This window comes from Chroicocephalus ridibundus, chromosome 6, assembly GCF_963924245.1.
Source record: "Chroicocephalus ridibundus chromosome 6, bChrRid1.1, whole genome shotgun sequence".
Classification (NCBI taxonomy): Eukaryota; Metazoa; Chordata; class Aves; order Charadriiformes; family Laridae; genus Chroicocephalus; species Chroicocephalus ridibundus.
The window spans coordinates 13,373,569-13,391,820 of record NC_086289.1 but is presented as its reverse complement, the minus strand read 5'-3'; the positions used below and the strand labels follow the sequence as shown (position 1 = coordinate 13,391,820).

The window sequence follows — 18,252 nt, the reverse complement described above, 5'->3', positions numbered from 1 at the left end:
CTTCGTGGCTGTCTTGTTTGGCTTCCCAGAAAGCAGATGTCCCTCTTGTCACAGTTGCTGATCACTGAGCAATGGGGTGTGTTGCTTTACTTGTACATAAATAAATAGGATTTCGCTCTAGAGCAGATTTTTATCACTGCCATCTCACATTTTTTCCTGTCTTTACTGATATGCTGGTTTTGGTGACTGAAGAGTAGAGGTTGGCTTCCTTTTCCATTGATTATTGCAGGAGTCAGTATATCTACAGGGCAGTGACCAGGTGTCTACCCATTTCTCAACATCTTCTGTAAAAGTTTGTAGGGTTAAGGTGTGTTTTCTAAAATAGTGCAAATCATGCAAAGATATTTTTAGCTTAATGCTGATTTATGTGGGTGTTACTTTTGCTGGTAAGTAGACAGTTACTTGTGATACCAGTACGTTTTTTATCTCAGATGGGTTTGGGCTGAGGGTTGTTAGTTGAACTGATGTGTGGTGAGGAAAGAAGAAAAAAGGATGAGATTTTCTTTGCAACGAGTTGCATCTGCCCTCCACAGGATTGGCATAGAAGGGCTTCCGGTACGCTGTGTAGCTGTGTTCTAAGAGGTTAAGGTTGTGTATATATCTCTGAGGGCATCCTTTAGCTTGCAGGGCAAGTAAATTGCAGTTATGATGTAGGAGGGGAACAAATAACCAAATATATGCTAGTGGGAAATTTCAGGTGGTCAAGCATTTAATCTAGAATGCTTCAGCAGGAAAAAATTACTTTTCTCTTAAGAGAGTTCCAAACTATTCGCGTTGAACATACTTGTGATTAACTGATTTTTTTCGAAGAAGAAAGTGATTTTTGTATCGGGAAGCCTTTAAATGTCATTTGATTTTGGTTTCTCAGTTTCAAAAGGAGGAAAGGACATCATAAGTCCAAACAAAGCAAAAATCCTCCATTTGCATTGACATTTCAGCATAAATTGTTGAAACTTTTTGCCTTTTTAAACTCAAAGCTAATATGGAACTTTGGGAAGTAGGCTTAGCTCCATAAGTCTTATGGGACCACGCAATCCTTTAAATGATTTAAATCAAAATAGGAAAGCAAAAAACCCCCCCCCAAAACAGCTTTTTTTCGTTTTTTAAATCAGATTTGTGTTTTCTTGTTGTTGTTGTAGATGTAGCCTGGCTTTAGGAAGGACCTAAAGTGCTTCTGAGTAGAGGTTCTAGTAGGAGGAGGCCAAAAAAAAAAAAAAAAGCCTTTTCACATGTAAGCTGAGCACATTTGCTATGGAAATCACAGTGAAGCTGTAAACATGAAATGTTAAGTTTCTGTTTTTGCAGCAGTGTTTGTGGCAGAACTACCTTTTCAATCGCGGAAGGGGACAATGCAGTGCTACAGAGCAAATTGCTAATACTTTGCTAATGAGCTGTATTTCCTTTGTAGCTATGGAGGCTTGGGTGGTTTGTAGGTGGTTTTTTTTTTTAACTGTTTTGTTTATTTCCTTTTAGAGTAGCACTTTATATAGGCAAATGAGAATGTAACTGGGACCGCTGAAAAGGACCACTTATGAAAAGCACATTAAAATGAAGAGGAAAATCAGAAGGCAGTACACAATAGTTTAATGCTATCTACTTATTTCTGGGAACAAAAGACATTTATTTTGAACCTGTCTTCTTTATTCGTTTACTGGGATGCTTCCTGCTAATGTAGCTCAGTGGTGCTACTGCTACAGATATGGTACCTATAAAACTTCTTCATGCCGATTTAAAGAGATGCACTTTGGTAATTTACAGTGACAATTTATGTTGGCTGAGAAAAATAAAAGGATTCAGTGAAAACGAATATTAATAAGAATGCCTTTTGTGTGGCACGTTGTTTCATTTTTTTTGTTCAGAGATAGTTTATTAAAAGATTCATTTGTGTACAAAACAGATCGGTTGTGCTGGGATAACACAGAACCAGGGAGCAAGAGTGGTGATAAAGCTTTTGAATCTGATGCTATGGATACAGGTAATAGGATGGGGGTGTGTGTGAGGGTGGTTGTTCTTGTGCCTTGGGTGCAGAAGAGGAAGGATAGCAGTGATGTGCCAAGCAGGCCAGTTAAAGTGAGGGCAGAGCCATGAAGGATGCCGAGAGAAGAACTGAGTGCCTGACTATAGGGGTCTTTGGCATAACTGCAGTAGGCAGGTTCAGGCAGATATGAGCTCTGGCTACCTGTAGCTCCATGGCAGTAGAGTCTCGGCACATTGTAGTGTTGTGCCTGTGAGAAGTGATGTAATCGGTGATGTCAAGACTGGAGGCAACATGGGCTGCAGTGATCATACACTGGTGGAGTTCGCAGTCCTGAGGGATAAGGGTCAGGTGAAGAGTAAAGTCAGGACCCTAAATTTTAGGAAACCAAGCTTCCAGCTCTTCAAGGAGTTAGTCAATAAGGCTTCCTGGGAAATTGCCCTCAGGGACAAGGGAGCAGAACAGAGCTGGCAGACCTATAAGGGTGCTTTCCATAAAGCACAAGAGCTCTTGATCCCCAGGTGTAAGAAATCAGGAAAGGAAGGCAAGAGACTAGCTGGGGGGTGAAGAGATTGAGAGCAGCACTCAGAGAGAGGACTTGGGGGTACTGGTGGATGAAAAGCTGGATGTGAGCTGACAATGTGTGCTCACAGCCCAGAGAGCCAACCATATCCTGGGCTGCATCAAAAGCAGCGTGGCCAGCAGGTCAAGGGAGGTGATTCTGCCCCTCTACTCCAGTCTCATGAGACACCACCCGGAGTGCTGCATCCAGCTCTGGAGCCCTTATCACAGGAAAGACAAGGACCTGTTGGAGTGGGTCCAGAGGAGGCCACAAAAATTATCATAGGGCTGGAGCACCTCTCCTGTGAGGACAGGCTGAGAGATTTGGGGTTGTTCAGCCTGGAGAAGAGAAGGCTCTGGGGAGATCTTATTGTGGCCTTTCAGGACTTAAAGGGGGCCTACAGGAAATACGTGGGCAAACTTTTTAGCAGGGCCTATTGCTGTAGGACAGGGGGTAATGATCTTAAATTGAAAGAGGGTGGACTTAGACTAGATATAAGGAAGAAATTTTTTACAATGAGGGTGGTGAAACACTGGCACAGGTTGCCCAGAGAGGTAAGTAGATGCTCCATCCCTGGAAACATTCAAGATCAGGTTGTATGGGGCTCTGAGCAACCTGATGTAGTTGAAGATGTGCCTGCTCGTTGCAGGGGGGGGTTGGACTAGATGACCTAAAGGTCCTTCCAACAGAAACTATTCTATGATTTTTATAAGAAATGTGCTAGCTTGTTACTGGTGCGGTTCGGCGTTCCAGATCACAGTTGTCTTTGTGCCTGGCTATCTTGGAACAGAGGAAGAGGAGTGTGTTACCATCTTGACTCATCCACCTGGACATAGCCTACGTGAAACCAATACTGAGAAAGATGTTTGCGTTAACCCAGTGACACATCTGAGATTTTAATCAGGGTAGCAGGAGCTCAGATTCTTAGTTTACAAATCCTTCCTTAGTTTTTATTATATTAGCCCCATCAGAGTGCATGCTGCTTTATTGGATTTGTGCTGTGATATGGTATCACTTTCCTTCCTTCCTTCCCACTTCTGCATTTGTTCAGAGCTCCTTTAAGAGTCCTAAATACTCTCCAACAAATCTGAGTGACTCTTAGCTACTTCTCTGGATTGTTTTCAGCCCAAATACATCATGGCAGGTATAGGTATGACATGTCCCCACCTTGTTCTTTCTGCCTGCAGCCTGTGCTGCTTATTTCCTGGGATAAACCCCCTCAAAGTATTCAGAGCTGGATGTGTTTCCTGATCACGTGCCAAAGATCTCAGACTGTACATTGTACTTTATGTTGTTCTTGCGAAGTGGCCTCTCCGAATCGTCTCCCTTCTATGTGCTTCCACCGCTGGTGTCTGATGTTCTGCTGAACTGAAGTTCATGCAGAGCAGCCCTGTATGTGTCATCACTGCCCCCAAAGCTCCTGCTTTAAAGGAGATACACCACGTACCAGACAGCTCTCTTCCTCTGCATTCATCTCCTAAGGAACTACCTGAAGTTCAGTCTGATTTTCAGCCTGGTTTGTTTTGTCTGGTGCCTGACATTCATTGTCCACTGAATTTTGAAGGTCAGGCTATAGCCTGTAGATGAAAAGCTATGTAGTATAAAACCACCTCACCTCAAGTATGTTTTCAAGGACTTACCCTTACAAGTAATCAATCCTGCCTCCCCTTCCCCTCTCCATGTAAACTAGAGAAGGCAGCAACTGAAAATAATATTATATATATGTGTGTGTATATATATATTTTAGACTGTAGTAAGGTGAAATGTGATTTCCTTTTTAATAAAGGCTGCCATTTAATTTAATATTATAGAAAATTATTAGATCTTAAAGCCCTATAAATTACATTTGACAACTCTCTAGTTCTCCTTTGCAATTCCTTATGGCAATTATAAATGGCAACCCAGGGTGCTGGCATAAATGCTTATTCTGACCAGAGTTTGTTTATTGTCTCTTAATGAAAAGCGATTAATCTAAATCACTATTGGGGCGGATCCTTTGCCCTGGGCCCATAATGAGAAGTGGTGGTTTCAGGCCTTTGACAAATGTCCTGCTATTTCCTCTGCCAAAAGTTGTCCCCTGCCTCCATAACTTCCAGCAGAAAAAAGACATACAATTTAAAAAAAATAAATAATAATAATAAAGCCCAGGGTCTCCCACTCTTCTTTTCCTGCTTGGCACATAACAAAACTCTGGACCAGTCCTAGCGGCATGACTGGTGGTGACCTTTTCTTTTTAACTGATTGAGCCTCCTGTTTCTTCCATCCTGCCTCGTGTAGGATCAGCCTTGCCTGGGAGGCTGGGTGACAATAGAGATGTCAGGTGTGTTCTTCTCTCCATTTGAAGAATGGAGAGTTGATATCAAACTGGGTGAAGAGGGGTGGGTGACTAATGGATGGCACCTGCAATGAGATACGACTGTTGTTAGACTCTTCCAGCTTTCCCTCTAGCTGTTAATTTACCTAGTTTGATGGCTTTCTTATTTGGTCTTACAACCACTGTTATGCTTCCAGAGGAACAAATTGCCTGGCTTTGTTGAACCAGCTGGTGGAATCATCACCTTTTCTATCTCGTTGCTTGAACTAGCCACTGAAGTGTTGCAGATCATGTGTGAAAGCACAGAGTGGATGTTTTGTGTGTGTACCACATCAGGTCTGTGCAACTGGTAGCTGTCTGGTGCTCCTTATCTGAGGGCAGAACTCTAACAGTGACCTTTTAGTATACAACATTATTAACTTTGTAACCTTCTGTGACATCAGGTGGAAAGTCTTTTTATTCCTGAAGTATCCTTCCTTTTAAATGTGAGAACTCTCTGGAATATCTTGTTATATTGGCAATCTTAACATCCTTCTTTCATTCTGCAGATGCAAGTGATTTTTACTAAGCTATGTTACAGTTCTCTGCCTGGCACAGGCAATATGCTTTTGATGAACACGAGTACACTTGGGGGACAAAATGTCTTGAAGTCTCAGTCATCAGTGGCAGAAAAAACATCTTGGAACAGTCGGGAAACCTTTCTTATTTGGAGCAAAATGAAATATGTAGTTTGATCTGGTTAGAAAGAAAAGGATGTACCAAAGCCTCCTTGTAGGTGGAGGTCATCGGGACCTGTTCTCAAGACTAATTCCCAGGGAGTCAGTTGCCTGCGGGGATGTTTCCCACGTCCCATGCTGTGCACCAGAGCACAACGCAACTGCACTTTTCCAGGGCTTGTGGTGTGGCTTTCTGCGGGAACAGGTGGAGATTGCTTTATGAAGCTGGTAAGCAGTATATGTGAGGGATGTTGAAGGAGCTCTGAGCCCAAGCTGGACTCATACAGGTGGCTTCACCCTGGGACAACACTCAGTTCTAGTTTCAAAGGCCCTTTTCATTTCTTAGTAGAAAGGATCAGAAACCATTTACATTATAGTTACTTGCCCTTGGTGACTTCACGGAGTTGATGAGGCGCTTAAGGTAAAACAAGCGCTGAAATTTTTTGCTTAATCAAGTTCTAACATACTATGGATCTCACTATTCCTTGCAACTGATTTTGGCTGTCAAAATTAATGTGTTTCGCTATTGTAGTCTTGAAGTTGGAGCTCTGTGAAGGTGGATAAGAAAAGTTAACGGGGACATGTGAGTGTAACAAAACTGCAGGGGTCTCAGCTAGCTGATCATCCTGCAGCTAGCTAAAAAAGGCAGTTCCTGGATCTGTTTTCCTGCTGAAAGGCAGTTTCTATATTTGTTTCGGCTACTGTATCAATAACCTGCTGTGTTTAGCACAGCTCTAATTTATTTCCCACTGTTTGCCTTTATTTTATGGTACTGGCATTTGCTTTAATGTGATGTCGTTTTCTCCAGATGTTAATAAGATGGTGTTAATGTTTCCACAACATTTTTCTTGATAGCATTTATGTAGAGCATGCCATCTGATAATGTGGAATCAACCCATTTAAAAATATTGGTAATAATTTTCTAATTAAAATTAGAGGCTCAGAAGTGTTTTCCTCCCTGTACAAATTGAGGTCATACGCTTTCCCGCACTTGGGGAAAATTATGTATTTACTGAGTGAATGAATATCTCCTACTGTATAAATTGTAACCATGATATATGTGATCGTGTATCAATGTTTATGCACTATTTCATTATTTCAGATGTCAGCAGCTGATCTAGGTCAGCATTCTGTGTTTCCAGTGAGGTGATGCTCTCATTTATAGCTCTGCAAGCTGCCAAATAATGAGCCTTAAATCTCAGGAGCCTCTCTGTTGTGTACTTTTGGAGAGAGTATTCCACATTTGAGAAAAGAGAGGTGGTAGACTGTAAAGGGAGCAGGAAAGCCTGGTGGGCTGTCTGAAGTTGCTATACCAAACCAAAATCAGCTTTGCTATCAACATAGCATTTTTCCTTTTTGTTAGGCTTTCTGAATTTGTCTGGATAAAAATAAAATGAAAAAAGGAATCACCGAATGAATCTATGGATGAATCACCAAATAAAATGGAAGTGAAACACTAAACCCCCCTCCCTCCTATTGGGAAATCCTGTGAGCTGTTTAGACTGTTGGGCAATGTTCTGAATACATCTAATAGGAATCAGTGCTGTATGACCTCACTTTTAGATGATGCTCCGTTTCCCTTTTCCATTAACAGTCTTTCCCCTCCATTTTTCTGTTTAGATCATGCTTCTTAGTGATCCAGAGATCGAGAGCAGCATCCTCATCAGCTCTGATGAAGGGGCTACCTACCAGAAGTACCGTCTGAACTTCTATATCCAGAGCTTGCTCTTCCACCCCAAGCAGGAGGAGTGGATCTTGGCCTACAGTCTGGATCAAAAGGTGAGCAACTTCAATGATTCTTGAGCCAAGTGTTGAAGGGATAGTGTCTAGAACTGTGCACTTCCAGAGATGTTAAAGAAATTACGGTCTGCTTTTCTGCTCTCACGTTGCAGATTTAAATGTGCTCAAAACCCTGTCAGTCACTCCAAAGCAAGCTTGGTAAATGGAGCAGAGTTATACAGTGATCATGATAGGTATGGAAACTTTAGTAGTGGTGATAGTATGAAAGATGAAAAGAATCTGAGATTTGGCATGACATACCAAGTTGTTCTAAAAATCTATTGATTTGTAGGCCTTGGTGATTGCTGAGCTGTCTTTGAGGATCGAGCACTCAGGCTGACTTGGTGCCTAACAGCTGGCTGTTAGGCATGAGAGGCTGCTCTTTCTGCTTGCAAACTCAACTGGGTTATCCGGATATCAGTGAGCAGCAGCAGATGACAAATTCCTCTGTGCCGCTTTTTAAGTCACTTTGCAGTGCCTTCTATTCATGAGAACTCTGAAGCCTGTTGCTTTGTCCTTAGCAAGCCTGCTCTTACATAGCACTCATCTGTCTTGAAAGATGCTGGGCAATGCAGGTGCAACGTGACTTGTAACGTGTTGTGGCTATGGAGTGTGTGCTTCAGCTCTGGAACAGCAGTCCCCACCACAGCCCAGACCTGAGACACAGTCTGGATGAACAAGTTACAAATTTCAGAAAGCTTAAAACTTGCCAAGCTTTTATCTTTCCTCTTTTCTGTTTCTGTCATCCATAGACTCTGGAAAGTGAAAACATGCTGAATAGCTACTTTAAGATTTTTGCATTAATTTTTCAAGTGTGTGTGTGTGTGTTCTGGGTAGGATTTAAAATTCCTACAATTATTTTTGAAGTTTTCTGAGCTAGTCAGTCTCACATCCCAGCTATAATGACAATACACACAAAATATTGTGCCTCTTGTATTTTACAGAATTTTCTTTGAAAGGCTAGTGCAAAGCTTTACCCAAGCAGTTACTGAGAATATAATCAAATAATCTACTACTGCTGTACTTCCCGATGCAACCTTTCCATCCACTTGTTAACAGAACACTATGGCAGGCACCAGGTGGTTTGCTGCTATGCTACTGATGATGCCTGAGTGACATTTGCAAGCACAAAGCTATTGTAAATACACTCCTTTCATGGTATCAAGTCCTTCCTGTGTGAAGGAGTTAGTCAAATGTCAAATAGTTTTGTGCACTCAGATCTTCAGTGTAACAGGGATTTTGAAGTAGGCTAGAAAGACCAATCTATTTATTTGATGTCACAGAATGGTTTGATGCCACTTTTAAACCGGAGGTAAAGATTTTAGATGGTACTGCTGTTTGTACAAAGACAGCTCTGAAAGAAACAGACATCTGCTGAGGCACTCATGGTTGTGAGAAGCCAGATATGACATGCTGAGTATGCGTTTGCAAAGAGATCCAGCTGTAGTGAGTACGGAGCATCTGCTCTTGTGGTGAAACACTGTACTTCTGTTTCCAGTGCTTTGTACCCTTTTTATGACATGTTAGCCACTGGAAGGTGAAATTAAAATACAAAGTATGCACACACACTTGACTGTGAGGTTCTAATTATGCTCTTCTGGTGCAGTACAGCAATAGTGGCTCAGGAACATTTTTGCTTCTGCTTCTTCGGAGTAATGCATTTGAGTGCCCGCATCAGCTCTTCTCTTCTGCTCAGATGAGAGCCAAAGAAAAAGAACATCCTGAGGCTGCTTGCATTTTATCTCAGGAGCTGAACAAATTTGTTGACGGTGTAAGAGCAAAGATGAGGTCCTCTGCAGCTTGTTGGTCAAAGGAAATAGAGTAACACAAAGTTCAGGCTTTACCTCTATGTCTGCCTTTGCGTTCAAGGCCACTCGTGATGCTTTTATTCAGTGTTCAGAAAGATGGCCTTACGTGCTGGTTGAAAGTTGATCCTTGAGCGGAACCATGGAGGCAGAGCTTTTCCCAGTTGAAGTTTTTGCTTAACATAACCCAGGTATAATTATGCTCAGCCACACCTTGGCTTAGTAAGAGCTGTAAGAGAATTGTCCCTCTGGCTCAGGATCATGCAACTTCACTGCAGTTACAGTTGATACTGAGATAATGGGCAGTGCTGTTAGAGCCCAAAGACGGTGCTAAGGTTGTGACAGTGGTGCTATGCGAAGTCACTAGATGAAATCTTCTGAGAGGCCAGTGTAATACGTTCCTGCCTGACTGGAAACAGGAGTACTGCCACAGCCGAGTGGGAACCAGAGGTCAGCCATGACCTTCTGCTAGATGAGGGTTAGGCCAACGTCAAGAAGTGAATTTTAGGCTAAAAATACTAAATCCTTAAGTAGCTTTATCAGTTCTTGTGCATCTTCGTAAGACTATTGCAGTTGTTCTCTATTGTTGTCTAGAAGCCAAATCCAGATCTCACACCTTCCCACACTGCTGTGCCATACCCTGTCTGTCCTATCTGCGATCGTGGGATCATTCCAGTGACAATGGCCATTTGATCTCTCTGCTGCTGACCAGAAGAGAGATATCAAGAGCTCCTAAAATTAGTGGTTAGAGAGGCTGCCGTAGCAGCTGTGAGAAGGCTATCCAAAGACATGTCATGCTGTTGCCAGGGGCTAATTCTCCCACTGCAGCCTCATCCTGCTGGTACTTCTCTGTCCTTTGTTTTTGTGCCCATTTTCCTGTGAGGCAGCATGAAGTTGCCTGGCACAAAACAGGTGGTGCTGGATCAAATAGTGCTTGCGTTCTCATTTCATGTATCCAGGTTTTTGTGATACAACTTTTGATTTAAATGCATGATAAGGGCAATAAAATAAAAAGTTTATGATTAGTCTGTAACTTGCAGGTAATACTCATCCACAGGTACTGTGACAAGGGAGGTGCCGATAAAAGTACAATGCCTTCAGTGGTGCAGCCAACTCTACAGTGGGAGACCATAGTCTTCCACTTCTCTAAGCTTTGAAAGTGTGTTTGACCTTTAAAGTCTGTTTGTAATGACTACTTTAAAGGCAGATTTAAAAATGCAAATAACTCTGAAAACAAATCAAATACATACAATTTGACTCCCAGCAGTAGGAACTATCGAGGGCAAATCTAATCCATCCTCTCATAACTGTGCATGTGTAAACAGGTTTGCAAATTTAATTTAATTTCTTAGATTAAAAAATAGCTTTCAGATTAATATTTATTTTATTAATTTTCTTTCAGTTAAAAATAATAATATGGTGTTGTAAGCAAGCTGTGGTCAACTTGGATTTTAATGAGAATGATGAATCTGAAAATCCATTTTGCCTGGTATGTTGTTCCATGCAGTGAAATGAAATATCAACAGGTAGTGCCCTGTTGGTCTTATAATAATTGAGTTGGTCACTGCCTAGATAAAAAGATCTTAAAATTGTTTTGTGTCTAAAAATAGAAAACAATATTAAAGTTTTTGTTTGAAATAAAAATACTCAGTGTTTTGAATCTTCCTGTTAGAAAGTTTTCCTCTGACCTACGGTTCCATAGCTGCAATTCCAGGCTCTTTTTTAATCATTCTTTTATCCTAAGCATCCCTCCTTCTTTTTAGCGAAGTTCTACACGTTTGACAACAATATTAGGCTATTTATCCAGTTGATTAAAAAAGCAACCAGCCATCTAAAAAAACGCAACACATTTTGAATTCTGTCCTCTAACAGAATTATTGTCCCTTCCAAGCTGATATTTTAGAAAGCATATTCACTATTCCAAACTTAGAAGTTGTATTCACTATTCTAAGACAGTAGTGAATAAATGGAATAATGTAGAACTCTGTGACATCCTTGTGGAACCACAGTCTGACAGTGGCCAAGTGATAACTGTTTTCAGAATATGGCATCCAGTTAGTTTTTTACCCAGCCAGTAGTAACTTCCTACAGTCTTTTAGCCTACTTAGGAGCATGCTATGAGAACTCAGAATGAGTGTATCTATCTGTGATACGCAAGGCTCGTCCTCTCTTTCCTGAGCAAGTGATGCCTTCCGACGGTAATCTTCTGGTTGTGAATTTTCTCAGCCAGTCACTGTTCTGCCACTGTTATGTGTAATTTTGATCATAAGTTTATGCTTCAGGCTTTTCCTGCTGGCTCTCTTGTACTCTCAGCCTTGACGTTCAGGCATTGCAGGATGCTCTGCAGATAGACTTACTGTTCTCACTGCTCCTTTTACAGCCTTGTTGAATAACCCCACTCCCTTAGCTTATCCCTTGCATGGATCTGTTTTTATACCTGCCTGTGGACTTTTGCTATCAGTCCCGCACGATTCCAGGTTAAAGCCCAGACCTCACAGCAATCTTATCTCCAAAAATGACCTTCTCCTTCTTTAAGAGAAGAAGCCCATGTCTTCTCAACAGAACTTCTCCTCGAGGTATGACTTCATAGCTGAGAAAGTCAAAGGTTTTCTGACAACACTGTCTTTTCCACTGACTGAAATAATTGAATACAGCACCAGTTCAGTCCCCAAATCTTTGTTACCACTCCCACATGGGTATTGTCCCACTTTTTCCTCTTGGAGCTATTCCCAAGAGCAAGGGGGAAGATTCAGTGAGAGGGGTGGAGCTCGGCAGGCTTTCTGAAAGATGTTTTGCTGTGTGGCTGCTGGTTACTTTGTTCATTTAAGGACAAATCCCAGCTACTGCCATTTATTTTCTCTTTGGAATATCCAAAGAGTTGAGGATACTTCCTCAGTAGGAGTCTACACAGCGTATCAGTTCCTGTTCTTAATTTTTGTAGCCAATTATGACCCTTGTATGCCTTGCTAACTCTCTTGCATTATTAAATAAATGCATTATGGCTGAGCCAAGAAATGTATTTGTGTGGCACAAATGTGTGGCAAGTTCGTAGACCCTAATGCCTTCTTGCAACATATAAAGCATAGACAGGAGGAATTTTTGCAGGGCTTTAAGCAAGCATGGGTGGGTGTACTACTTCCCCCTGAGCGGCCGTGTGGCATTGTGCATTTATCAAGCCCTGGGAGATTAATTGCATCTTGTGAGTTGAAAATCTTGGACCTCTTCCCAGTAGCTTCGTGTGTGTCTGCTTTATTGATAAAATAGTGCAATCTGATGTGTGCACGTGTGTGTTCTGTTAGTGGCTCCCTGTGGCCTTTGGCAGAAGGTGGACACTATGTAAATGTTATAGCCAGTTTTGCTGCAAGTCAGGCTGGGTCTCGCTAGTAGTGTCTGTGTTGGCACTTGGGTACATGAGCCCATACAAAGGGAAAATGGGGCTACGTCCTCCACTTTTCACAGGTTGTTGCAGAAAATGTATAGGAAGCCATTTTAAATGACCCTTGTATCAAAGTATGATGGGAAGGGGAATATATGAAAAAGCTGTGATATTCTCTGTTAGAAAGCATTGGAGACTGCTTTATGGAGTGCTGTGAAAGCTCAGAGTATGCCAGCACATACATGAAGTATAGTTTTCGTTGCTGCCATTCATAGTGGCTGGGGATGAACTGGTCTTGCATTTCTGATACTAATATTTCAAGTGCCTCATCATTTGTCTCATTTATCCAGGGAACCAAATAATTCTTAATAAGCTCAACTTTTCATACCTCAGTACCCCTCTAGGGAATGGATCAGTCTGGAGGTGGAAAAGGAGGGGAGTTTCCAGCTCCATGGAACTTCTGTCAGAATGACATTGAAAATTCTTTCAGAGCAATGTGCACAACTTTCTTGCATGAATATTTGTGTAAAAGATAATTTAAAAAAATAAGAGAGAGAAAATACTAGGGAAATAGGGAGAGAGATATTTAAAATATTTCAAATCACTGTTGTTAAGAGAAAAAAAATTATACAAAGAGATACTGTCCCACCTGTTCCTTACAGGCCAAACTGTGATTTGGAACCCACTGGGAATAGGTGAGAGACTGAATAATTTGATAACAAAACCATTTTAAATTCCCCAACTACACCATCATGAATTTGAGAACAAGAAGTTTGGCAATCACTGGCTTCTCCCTCCATAGGGCTTAATCTGCAGCAGGAAGGAAACAAAAGAATGTGGGTGTCTTAGTATCTCTTTGAATGAGGTGATAAATAAAATGTGCAAGATAACATTCTGCCGTATCACCAAGTTGCACCTGGCAGACAGTATCAGGTCTGGCTGAGGAGATTCCTTCAGTGTGGGAGATGTGGCAAGCAATGATCTGAAAAGTGAATGTGGTGCATGTCAGAGCCCTATCTTGACTTGACGCTGCTGAATTTATCAGAAAGAATCACAGATAGCACTGGGACTACCTGGGAATTTTTTTTTTAATAGCCTAGACATGCAGATCTAGAGCCATGAAGGCAGTGCCTTTCTGCTGCTGGGCGAAATTCTCCCCTGGAATTTGTGCACAGGCTCCCACTACAACACAGGGCAGTTAGACAGCTAAGGGTGGGATTTTTTTTTTTATTTTTTTTTTTTTAGAGTGTCCAGTTGGGTAGAGTGCTGCCAAAGAAATTCAGTGGGACTTGCTGAGAGGGCAAGGCTGGGTTCATATTCTTCTCAAAAAGTAGGCCTTATTCCAGGCAGTCAGCCATCTTTGTTTGGGTTTCTTTGTGATGAGCCATTTTCATAGAATTATAGAACAGCCCAGGTTGGAAGGGATCCCTAAAGATCATCTGGCCCAAGCTTTTGTGGGAAGGGGAGCCTAAATGTGATTATCTAGTACTCTGTCCAGTCACGTCTTGAAAGCCTTCGGTGATGGGAACTCTACCATGTCCCTGGGGGAGAGGTTCCAATGATTGATTGCTCTCACTGTAAATTATTTCTTTCTTATACCAAGATGAATCCTCCCCCGGTGCAACTTATACCCCTTGTCCTCTTCACGTGGCTCCTTATGAAGAGGAGTCAAATAAAGAAATTAAGTCAGACTTTCATATGGACATTCACACGTGGAGAAGACCACAACTCCTCATCTCCTCTTTCCCTGTCATAGCGGGTCACTGTGTTTGGTTCCCTGAAGGACCCTTGGTTGCTGTGTCTCAGGGGGTGCCAGTGCTGCAGACTCTTGGGCACATGGGGACTTCAGGGTTGTGTTCAGATGAAGATACTGCAGCTCCTGATGTTAGATAGTGCGATTCTAAGGTAACAGCTGCACACTGCAGCCATGCTGAAATTAAGCAGTGTGTGCTGCTGCGTGTCCAAAGGGAGATGTGACTCCAGCCCAGGCCTGTAGGTTTTCTTGCCTTAGGACCTGAGGTATGGGGCTGATGAGGAGAGGTGGGTTAGTGGCTGCCTCACATCTCATTTTCATAGAAATCAGCAGGCACCCAGACCTGTCACCTGGTCCTCAGCAGCACTCCTGGGCCTGGAATTTAGATATAACTGTAGTTGTCAGAAGTGTGAGCAACCTCTCCTTTATCAGCAACAACTTGAGACTGCACCTCTTGGGTAAAACTCAGCTTTTCTTAGCAAGATGTGAACATTATATTTAACAAGGAAATTAAGCTCTTTCTGCTCCTGCATGGATCCTCACGGTAGAGTCATCATTTCATTGTATGATGTGAGAGAACACACTGAGGCTAATTTCTCATCGTGGCTCATTGATATCTGAAGAGCATGATGACTGTGGTTCCAGGCCTATGGATACAATACTCGGCTTTCAAATTTTTCTTGCACCAGTCACTTGGCATTTGAACACCCTGCAGAGTGAAGCTGGAGGCACACCTACTGCTTTCTTTTCTTCACCCAAAGGGGAAAAAAATCGAGGAAGCTGCCATAATAACAATTACTCCTACAGGCATATCGTACTGAGGAATGAAATAAAGTCAGTATGTTGCCCAGCTATAAAGGAACACTTAGTGTTTCGGGTTTAATACAAGCCATATTACAGTAACTGCTCTTAGAAAGTCCCCACCATACTGACTGGTCCATTGTATTATACATTCATAGTAAGAAGCAATCCCTGCCCCAGAGAGCTTGCAATTAAACGTGAAGCTGACAGACAAAGCATTGTCCCCAGAGTATCCATAGTGTATTCAGGCACAGGTCATTAAAGTGTTTCATTGCCTAACTACCACTGAGGACTATAACAAAGTCAGAAACTGAACCCAGATAGAGTCCTGTTCCCATGACTTAGCCACAAATAAGCCTTTCATCTCTTTGCCTTTTGAATGGTCTTCTGAGAACATCAGGTTCTACAAACATATCATGTGTCCTTTGCTGGACAAGCCACCTGCCAGCAGCTCTCCCAGGCAGGCAGGGCTCCATCAAACAGATAAGCTGAAATGTTAGTAAAGCTAAAAAAACCCAAACCAAACACCCACCCACCCCCAAACCCTTGAGATTGGGAATATTTAAAGGCAATTTACAGAAGTCTCTTCTTCAACATGGTAATGAACTGGAGAATCGAAATCACTTAACTTCATTTACAAATCATGAATATGTATCAGTGCCTTTAAATGAAAGAACGACTAAAACAGATATAGTGTTTGTTCAATTCATTAAAAGGAAGACAATTTATCAGGAGGGTTTTTTCCACGCTTAAACTAAAGCTATATGCAAATGTAGGGAAATCAAGACCTTGCGCTAATTCTGCTGCATGATGAATATTTTTATAATCCTAATTAGAACTAGTCATTTAGTTCAGCAATTTCCCCCAATCTAGCCAATTTGAAATTAAAATAGATGCCTTGATTACAAAACTCATTAGCAAAGAAGCACCCTTTTTGCTAACCAGTTCATTTGGAATGCACAAACTGAATGAAGTGAGGAGCACTTGTGTTGTCAATTGCTGTAAGTGAAGTGAGCCTTAATTGTTAGCATTGTGAAGTATTTGTATTGCTGCATGTTTCATTGCAGTATAATATATCATTCATTAAATGTAACAAAAGCAGTTTTTAAATGATTTAATTAAGTGGTATTGGTGCACCAGGTAATTTTTATAAAGTCAAATGTCACAATTGTTTGCATTTGAAGTATTGATGGGCATTACTGTCGGAAAGAAGACATATGACTCTGCATTTATCATTCTGATTATGGTAAGCCTGGCAGTTTTAATAGGAGATGAGAAATTAAATTATGCAGCCTTGGCTCTACTTCAGAAATGCCCAATGAATTTTGGCCTAGCAAAATAGTGAACTTCGGGCTTGTGATGATTTGTGGTGGCAAAAAGAAAGTAACTGGTTGTGAAACTTGATTTAGCTGGAACAGACTTTCCTATTGCTTTTTATTTATGTTATAGATACTTCATGAACAGGTTTTACTTTGAGAAGGAAAATATAGAGATAAATGGAGGGAGACACATTCAATGCTTGAATGTGCTCTGCTGCTGAAGAAACCTAGTTTATTGTTTAACAGAGCAAGGATCCTGTGGTTTATTCCTGGGCCGCGCTAAATCATGGCTGTATATTGATTTTATCTGGCGCCTAAGTGGGGCGAGGGGTGGTTATAAATATAGCAGATGGGAATAAACATGAAGGAATGAAGAAGGTTGAAGAATAAGAACACCGGGGGCAGGATTTATTTTGCCTGACTGTAGAGATCTAAAATGTAGCAATGTATACCTATCTTAGGTGTCGGGGCTGTACATAGTAATTGGTGGTGATCTACTGAATGGTGTTGATTGATTTCTGGAAGCAAATGCAGGTGACTATTTTAGGATGAGGTAAATTGTACCTTAGACTCGTTTGTATTGACTAGCCTCCACTGACTGTCAAGAAAGTAATTTCCTTTGCAGAGATGTAAGTATTTGCTATATTACCTGAGATTAAGGGACTTGAAACCAACCCTGCTGTCTGGATGTGTGCAAAATTGATTACATGGGATATGATTCCAATATGATCAAAGCAACAAAAAACATTAAGTTTCCCAGTTCCTGCTATCATGCCTACAGGTTATAATGACCCCCTGCCCTGGAGGAGAGAGCAAACATGATGTGCAAGCAAAGATGGAATTCCAAATCTTTTGTTTTTCTTTATCAGGATTAATTTGTGTATATATGAGTTACCTACCAGGCTGCTTCAGTGAAATTAGATGATTCCAGAAGGGTTTTCTTGGGCTTTTTTCCCTTTTCCTTTCGCGCTCTCTCTTTCGCGCTCTCTCTTTCGCGCTCTCTCTTTCGCTCTCTTGTTTTTTTCTTTCTTTTTTTCTTCTTTCCCTTTTTCTTTGCCTTCCAAAGCTATGTCTCAGTATTTGCCCAGCCTGATGGCACCATCAAGTCTTCTCTAAAATCTGTTGAGCAGAATTATAGATGATACCACTTTCAACTGAAGAGAGAGCACATTTCAGCTGTTGACTCCACTCAGATATCTGTTGATGCTGACCATGGAAAACTTCAATTTGGTGTCCTTTCCCCTCTCATTGAATTGACTCCATGTAGTGCTTGAGTTTAGAAATGTGACTATTCCAGGTCAAAGAACAACAGGATTAATTTTAACCAAAATATCATAGCTGAAGTAACAGAGAGGAGCCTGTGACAATGAACATAAAGTTGTGTGAATTGTCATCAAAAATTCATTTTGAATAACACTACATATAAAATGTAGAACTTAATAGAGGGGAAAAAAAAAAAGGCAACTCTTACCTCAGAGAAACCAAATGGTTTAGCCTGGGCCTAATTTTAAGGTTATGCATAAGTGCTTTCGTGGATTAAGGCCTGTATGTAAGCCTTTACACATTAGGGTGTGAAGTGGTTATACAGACAGGCTTTCACTATTGTAAAGTACCTTCAAGAACATACAAGTCATGTGTGGGCTTTTAGTGTTGGGATTTTACGTAGTTTCACTCTCTTGGATTTTGCTGTTTTCTCTTCTTTCTTTAATGCTTCAGGACATTAAAGCTGAGGCTTGGGGAAGATTGGTCTGCCAGCACCTGAAAGTGTGACAGTGGGCATGTAGAACTGAATACAGAGGGACACTATTTAATTCCCTTGGACCAAGAGCGCTTTCTGGAAGGTGGCGGTTAA

The 18,252-nt window shown here is 41.5% G+C and overlaps 1 protein-coding gene across 1 annotated transcript in view; it reads left to right on the top strand.

The window, feature by feature from the left end:
- The window catches only part of SORCS3 (sortilin related VPS10 domain containing receptor 3), a 307,837-nt gene that overhangs the window by 159,019 nt on the left and 130,566 nt on the right, over window positions 1–18,252 (top strand). The window contains exon 4 of the mRNA XM_063339010.1: window positions 7,188–7,346. Coding sequence (XP_063195080.1) covers window positions 7,188–7,346 — 159 coding nt within the window. The remainder of the gene's footprint in view (window positions 1–7,187; window positions 7,347–18,252) is intronic.